This window comes from Bison bison, unplaced genomic scaffold (genome assembly GCF_000754665.1).
Source record: "Bison bison bison isolate TAMUID 2011002044 unplaced genomic scaffold, Bison_UMD1.0 scf7180017864371, whole genome shotgun sequence".
Taxonomy (NCBI): domain Eukaryota; kingdom Metazoa; phylum Chordata; class Mammalia; order Artiodactyla; family Bovidae; genus Bison; species Bison bison.
This window is the reverse complement of record NW_011494943.1, coordinates 8,141,738-8,149,438: the sequence shown is the minus strand read 5'-3', so window position 1 is coordinate 8,149,438 and position 7,701 is coordinate 8,141,738. Positions and strand designations below refer to the sequence as shown.

The window sequence follows — 7,701 nt, the reverse complement described above, 5'->3', positions numbered from 1 at the left end:
CCCGTCGGCCAAGCAGCACTTCAGCCAGTTCAAGCACATGGAGGAGCCCCTGGAAATGGAGCGGAGCCCACAGCTGCGGAAGCATGCCTGCCGGGTCATGGGGGCCCTCAACACGGTGGTGGAGAACCTGCATGACCCCGAGAAGGTGTCCTCTGTGCTCTCCCTGGTGGGCAAAGCCCACGCCCTCAAGCACAAGGTGGAGCCCGTGTACTTCAAGGTGGGTCCCCGGATGGGCGCTGCCACCCAACACCAAACCCCATTCGGCTCCCGAGCCCCACAGTCAGCGACAGCCCAGGGTGCCACCCAGCCTCGTCCCCCGGCGTGGCTGTCCCTGGGAGGGGCAGCAGGATGGGGCTGGGTCCTGAGGGTGTCTGGTTCCCAAAGTTGCCAGGTGCTGTGTCCTGAATGATGCCCTCAGCCAACCACAGGATTCTGCGGGCGGCTGGGGGCGGGGGGACCCCAGGGTTCACTCCCCGCTTCCTTTTCTTCGTTCTCAGATCCTCTCTGGAGTCATCCTGGAGGTGATCGCTGAGGAATTTGCCAACGACTTTCCCCCCGAGACGCAGAGAGCCTGGGCCAAGCTTCGCGGCCTCATCTACAGCCACGTGACCGCTGCCTACAAGGAAGTGGGCTGGGTACAGCAGGTCCCCAACGCCACCACGTGAGGAGGCAGCCTCCCTGCCGTGTCCTCCCCTGTCCCCCGGCCTCCCACCTCTTCTGACTCCCAGGGGCTGACCACCCTCCAGGGCAGGGACACTCCCAGGGAGGGTGGCTCTGGAGTGGACAGAGAAGAACAGGCACGATAGGAAAAGGCCCACTCATGCCAAGGGCCCCAGACGGATTCTCCCTGGGTAGAGCCTCCCCTCCCCTAGAACTTGGGGGGCACACAGAGCACCCCAAGACCGAGGCTGCCCCAGGCAGAGAGGCTCGGAAGGTTCCTGGCAGGAGGCTGGCTCATCAGGCCCAGAGGCAGCCCAGGCCAGCTCTGGCCACTTCCTCCCCGGGCACCCATCACATGGGGCTGTTTTTCATCTCGTGCTGAGCAGCGCTCCCTCCCGCCTTGGCCTCCAAGCAGGCCGGAGCCAGGAGAATCACGGGGATGCACGCACGTGCCGAGCCCACTAGGGGCCAACGTGGGTGTCCCTCCCACGCACACCAGCAGGGTGGGTGTGGGGGAGGGTTGCTTCCGGGCTGACTCCGGAGTCCACGTTCCCAGTTCTGGGGTGAGGCCCTGGGGACGGGCTCTGAGAGGGTGGCCAGTGGCCTCCGGGTGACTCCAGCTGACTTGGAGCACTCGGGGAGGGCTGGCCCCCAGACGTGGCGGCTGGGAACACTCCAGCCTCCCTGGGCCCCCTTGGGGCTGGGGCTCTGGGAGCTCAATGGAGGGGCGGAGGCCAGGCCAGGCTGGAGGCGGGAGGGGGGAGAGGCGCGGGGGCGGGAAGGGAATGGGAAGCAGGGGTCAGCCAGAGGCTCGGGACACGCGTTGGAGAGAAACAGTCCCAGCAGTTTCCCAGGGAAGAGGCGGCGTTCCCCCTGCCCCCTCCGGGGCTCCAAGCTGGGAGCTGGCCCGTGGGGCCGGCCGGACCTCTGCTCGCAGGCGTCCCCGCGCAGCTCAGGTCCTCCGAGGGCAGCCTGGCGAGGCCCTGCCTCCCGGCCTTCCTGCCACTGACCACCCTGGCCCCCACCTTCTCCTGCTGCCTTCCCTGCCTCAGCACCACTCGAGGGAACGGAGCCCTCGGGGACTGCTGGCAACAGCCAGGGGGCCGCTCCAGATGTTTGCAGCTGGGCCCTGGCCGGCCCCAGACCTCAGAGCAGATGGACAGGAAGCCGGCAGGCGGCTTTTTACCTGCTCAGGAGGTGCTGGCAGGGCCTGCAGAGCTTCCGGAAGTGCCGGAGGGGCCAGGAGAGGGTCAGAAGGAGGAAGGGGGTTTGCCCTCCCACGCCTCTCCCCAGGCAGGCTCTGCCGCCAAAGAGGAGCTTGTTTACAGCCAGGAGAGGAGACTTCCTGCTTCTAGAGAAAAGGGCTTTTTTATAGGGGCCTGGAGGGCCGGGGAGAGAGAGCTGGCCGGTGCGAGTGAATCAGAGCCACATGGACAGCATTTCCCGACACGAAGCCCCGTCGCCTCCCCTCTCTTGCCTCAGCCGGACCCCTGGGACCGAAATCTTGCCAAACCCTAAACATTAGGAAACCGCCGAAATCTCCCGCCTCCCCCGTTTCTGCTCCTGTGGGCTCCGTGGAGATGGGCCACCATGGGGACTGGCCGGGGCCCTGCACCTTCCTGGGCCCCAGCACCCCACGTTTCTGGGGGAATCCCCTCATCCCTTTCCACACTCTCGTCTCCTCGGGGCACAGATGTAACCCCCAAGAGAGTGTGTCTGCCTGGGCCCGGGGCCTGCAGGCCCAACTACTGCTGAGTCCAAACGGGTTCAGAGGGTGGGACGGAGTTCCAGGGCAGAGTTCTAGAAGGCCTCCATCTAGCTTCTCTTATCAGAGACGCAATATTGGGCCAGATGCCACTGTTTATTGAACTGTCTCTGCTTAAGGGTGTGTGTGGGTGTGTGAGCGTGTGTGTGTGGGTTTGATGGGGGCAGTCAGGAGGTGGCGGTGGGGGTGGGGGGCGGTGAGTGCCAAGGGGACACCCATGGGTGGCCCGAGGGGGTACCACAGGCCAACCTGGGAGTGTCCGCATCTTACAACTGAGGACAAGCACTCATGTCTATATGGTTCGTTGTAGTTTGTGAAACACTTTCAGGCAGTTCCATCACTCAGTTCTCATGGAGGTGGGCGCTGCAGGCAGGACTCAGGATTTAGAGGAAAAGAGCTGAGGCTCAGGGGGCTGGCGGAGGTCGTACCGCAGGTTCCTGGCAGAAGAGGGCCTTAGAAGCTGGGTACAGTGGGCTCCTTTCAGGGGCCCCACATGGGTCTCCAGGAGGGTAGTGTCTATCTCACCAGTCCCTGACCCCTGGCCCCTCCGCAAAGGTCCCCTGGCCCCATGCCGAGGCCCTAGTAACCTGTCACCTCCTTCTGTCTCATCCACAGCCCACCGGCCACGCTGCCCTCTTCGGGGCCATAGGACCCTCTTCTTCTCCCCCGTCCCTGGCAGCACCTTGAACAGAAGGCCGAGTTCTGAAGACCCTCCATCTCTGGGTGCCAAGGAAGCTGGAAGAATCCCTGACTCATCTTCCTGGAAAGAGGCTGCCTCCGCCTGGGCCACAGTCCCCCCCGGAGCCACGGGGAGGTGATACCGGCTACCCGGATGCTGACTCCAAGGGCGCCAAAGCGGGTGGCCTGTGGGGATGGGGGACCCTCCCTCCTTGAAGAGCCGGGCACACCCTTCTTAGCTTTTCTATTCACTGTTAGAGACCGGCGGGGATCAGGGACAGGTCTGTGAGTCACTCGAGGAACGAAGAGGCCTGTTTCTATCTGCCTGGCCACACGCCGGTCTGGTCTCCGCATCACTTATCTAGAGTACCATGCACACGTCTATTGCATATACAGATATATTCTATATCCAATCTCTATATAAATATATATATATATATACATACATATCTTATAATGTGTACAGTGGGGCCCAGAGGTACGTATGAGGCTTCGGTTCTGCCCACCTAGGGATCCTGGCAGCTTCTGGGCAGAGATCAGAGTGTTCTGGAAGAGACAATGGGGGTCCCACAGATGCACAGAGAGGGCCACGTGGCAGGGCGGAGGCAACGCAGCTCGCCAGCAAAGCCCAGACCCTTCTCTCTGACCAGCTGCCCACATCCCAGCTCTGGAGACAGAAAGGTTTTGGCGCGCCCTACCTCTGCCCCCTACAAAAGGAGGTGGCTTCCTGACTTGCCCCCAGATGGGCCGGGGCAGGCAGAGGGGGCCGGAAGTTCTGGACGGGGTGACTGCAGCCAGCAGGGGAAGGGCCGTGGTCAAGAAACCTGGAATGCCAGGTTCCATCTGCCTTTGCCGCTAAGACAGTGGGAGGGAATCCAGGCTGCTTATCTGCCAGGCAGGGCAGTGGTGATGGGACCAGATGCCTCTGTCTCGTCCTGGCACTCTGAGGGCCACGGGCCTTCCCTCCCCTGCCTCGCCTGGCTGCTGGCTGGTGGTCGGGCCTGTCCATCCATCCAGGTCGGCATTGCTGGGGATTCCCCCGCCCATGTGTGCCCCTGGGTCGTGCGTGTCGTCCTCAAGGATGCTTCGCTGCTGTGGTTTTCATGCTCGCCTCCTCCCGTCCCGTCTTCGTGCAGCCGTCCGTGTAACTGCCTGTCCTCCTTTTGTAGTTTCTGGCGTTTGTAACCAGACCCAGCCGTGTCATTAAACAGACTCGTTCTTCCCGTGTCTGTGCACACTCCTTTGGTCTTTTCCTGCCATCTGCCCCTCGCCTCTGTCTCCCCATCCTGAGTTAAAGACCGGGGCATTTTTCTTGGAAGGTGACCTCCCCACCAAGGGCCCCCCTCACCTGCGCCTCAGCCTTGGCTGGTCGCGGGCCCCTCTGACTGGGGCTCAGGACGGTGGTGCGGATCCCCCTGGTGGTTCAGTCGGGATCACAGAGCTGCAGACTGGAAGCTGGGCTCTTGGGGGTGGGGTGGGGCAGAAAGGGAGTCTGGGCTTGTTTTAAAATGTCCGGGAGACTTTTCACCTTTTGTTCTGGAAATCTCCCTGGTGCGGATAGGATAAGCGAGGGAAGACTCCAGGGAGAGATGTTCGGAAAGGAAGGTCCTGCTAGTTTAGTGAGCCAAGCAAGCCAAGGGCGAGGCCTTGACCTTCCAGACCTGAGCTGGCTGTCCCACACCCTGCTTGCCGCATGAGGTTCATGGGTGGGGTAGCCTGTGGGCGTTTGAGAAAGTCTGCCCTTATAAGCCTTATCCCATAGGACCACCCTGAACCCTCAGCTCCCAGCCCCTTCTGTCTCCCACTCCACAGCCTCAGGCCAGGCCTGCCCAGCCCCCACCCCTGATGGCGGCCACAGTCAGCAGCACAACTCCCCGAGGAGCAGAGCGACCGGGAGGTCACCACCCCCGGGGTGGGCTGCAGGGGAAGCAGGAAGCAGCGTCTGCCTCTGGGGAGGGCTCCGGCTGCCTGGGAAGATTCAGCTGACACACAAGGAAAGTCTCATCTCTCCAGGCCGTGAACTCCCTGAATGAAGCCTGAGCCTCCACTGCCTGGACCTGGCACAGCCGAGGTGCTGGATAGCAATCCAGGGAATAAATAAACTCCACTCTTAGAAAGCAAGACCAGTACCTGGGGCCAAAAATGAGCTGGGCGCTTCACCGATACAGGAGGCACGTGCAGGCTGGAGAGGATGGAGCGAGGGCAAGGCTATTCCAGGGACAGAGCGCCCGGCTCTGCAGGGACTGTCTCCCTACGCTGTGTGACCTTGGGCAAGTCACTCAGACTTTCCGAGCCATGGGTCACCTCTAATTTAAAATAGGAGTGAACATGAGACCTGTCTTGCGAGGCAGGCATGAGGAGACCGAGGATGCATGCCATGGTCCTGGGGATGTGGGAATGCTCAGGACAAAGTGACCGCTAGGTCATTGGAAGCAACAAAGAGAAGGACGGCGGGGGTGGGCGAGGAGCTGGCTAAGATGAGTGACTGCCAGACTTCCAGGTTCCGGGCCTCATGGTCCCTGGTGGGCTCAGACTGAGCCAGAGCCAGAGGGCTCTGGGTGGCGGTGGGGACCGCGTGGCTGTGGTCCCCACAGTGGCTGTGGCTAAGAGAAGGGACATCTGTGGTCGGAGGTGGGGGGTAGTCTCTAGAAAGAAAAATCCCTCCCCATTTCACTTCTCTTGACCGGAGTGTGGTGAAGGGGCCTCGGAGATGGGAGTTTTTCTGGAATGCGGCTCTGGAGAAAGATTCTCTCCACTGCCCACCCCACAAAGAGGGGACGTTGGCAACTGGTGATTTACCCTATAGTTGGGGGAGGGGTGTTGCTTGAGGAGGGGCCTGATAAAAGTCTGAACAGAGGCGATGATGCTCGGCAGGGCTCACCGGGTCCTGGTGGGTGGCAGGCTGGAGGCAGGAGGCTACCGGGTACAGGAGCAGTGACTGGCGTTTTGTTTTGTGCTCTGTGCTGAGGAATAACCTTGTCGCCGACCGAGAAGAGCAAGTGGGTCAGCTCCCATTGGCGGTGAGCGATGGGGTGTCAGGAACGCGAGTGCAGAGGCTGTCTCCTTCCCTGCCACGCGGACCCAGTGAGGCAGCCCCACAGTGACGCCTGCTGGCCGAGGCGGGAACGTCACGCGGGAAGAAGCCTCAGCCTGAGCGGGCGGGCCAAATTATTCCTATTTTCCTTCCTCTGGGGCTCACGTTCCTCCGTCTCTTTATTTATTTTTGGCCGCACGTGGCTTAGTTCCCCGACCAAGGATCGAACTCAAGTCCTCGGCAGTGAAATCCCAAGTTTTAACCACTGGACCAGTGGGGAATTCCCTCTCCCTTGCTTTAGAGGAAGTGGTGCCCCAACCAAGCCTAAAGCCAAAAGAAAAAATGTACACCCCATGTATATTTATGAAAATATCCTCCCCTGTTTTGACCCAAGTGGGAAAAAAGTAATTTTTAAAAGACTATACACAAAGCCCCACATTTGCTAAGCTGTTAGGTTACCAACATCAACAGATAAACTCACTTAATTGGAGACACAACAGCCTCGCAGGGGTTACCAAAATAAACAACAGGGACTTCCCTGGTGGTCCACGGGTTGAGAATCCACCTGCCAGTGCAGTGGGCGTGGGTTCGACCCCTGGTCTGGGAAGATCCCAGCCCCGTGCCACAACCACTGAGGCCCTCATGCCCTAGAGCCCACCCTCTGCGACAAGAGGAGCCACCTCACTGAGAAGCTCGGGCACCGCACCTAGGCAGTGGTTCTGCTGGCGGCACCTGGAGAAAGCCCCTATGCAGGAGCAGAGACCCAGCGCAGCTGGAGGGGAAAAAAACAGTGGCCTTTGTTTAAAATTTTTAATTTTTTTTGTTCATCATGGATATTTTTGTTTTAATCAAGTTTTCTTTAATATTGTATTTATTTCCTTTGATTACTGCTCCCACCCTTAAATATTGCGTCCCAGGCAAATGCCTCACTCATCTCACTGTATTCTCAGCCCTTTCTCAGTACATCCTTTAAGACATCCCAACTGAAAAACACTCATCTTTGGCCTCAAAAGTTTCCCTCCTCCAACCTTCCAGGGCAATGGGTTTCAGAGCCGCTCATCTGATACATCTGGTAAAAGCATTGTGGCATCAAGATAAGAGCCTGGACCGGAATGGTCCCTTAGGGTTGGTGACACTGGGTCGGAGGTTTTGGTGGCGGGAAACAGAGGTCCACCAAGGCTCACAGAATAAGGGGGTCTGGGAAATGTGCCGGTGGTCCAGAGGTTAGGAGTCCACGCTTTCACTGCCGAGGGCTGGAGTTCGATCCCTGGTGGGGGAACTAAGACCCCACAAGCTGTGCAGCGCAGAGAGTCAGGCCTCTGGGAATCAGGAAAAAACCACACGGCCCAGCCTCGCTGGAAGCAAGGACCCCAGCACAGCTGCCCAGGAGTCTGTGAACCCAGCAGGGGCCTGGGAGAGGGCAGCTCCAGGTCCAATGATCCTTCGGGAGCAGACTCACGTTTCCATGCTCTGAGGCTCTTCTCACCCTCCCTTCTTGCCTCAAGCCCCCTGAGCACCTCATGCGCACTGGCTTCTCAGTTAATGACCTTAACTCTCGCTTCAT

General features: G+C 59.9%; 1 protein-coding gene and 1 long non-coding RNA gene across 3 annotated transcripts in view; one reads left to right on the top strand and one right to left on the bottom strand.

Annotated features, from left to right (window-relative positions):
• CYGB (cytoglobin) overlaps window positions 1-4,330 on the top strand; it is a 9,883-nt gene extending 5,553 nt beyond the window's left edge. Inside the window, exons 3-5 of one of the 2 annotated variants that reach the window (XM_010856211.1) lie at window positions 1-217; window positions 498-635; window positions 3,041-4,330. In XM_010856211.1, the coding sequence (XP_010854513.1) occupies window positions 1-217; window positions 498-635; window positions 3,041-3,112 (427 nt within the window). In that variant the 3' untranslated portion in view covers window positions 3,113-4,330. Of the gene's footprint in view, window positions 218-497; window positions 662-3,040 lie in introns of both variants that reach the window. The other variant, XM_010856212.1, reaches the window with a different exon arrangement.
• Window positions 3,564-5,393, bottom strand: LOC105000377. The gene is made up of 3 exons (XR_826725.1): window positions 5,234-5,393; window positions 4,452-4,565; window positions 3,564-3,649 (listed from the first exon to the last, which is right to left on the bottom strand). It is a non-coding gene; the product is annotated as an uncharacterized LOC105000377 (long non-coding RNA).
• Between the last annotated feature and the right edge of the window lie 2,308 nt (window positions 5,394-7,701).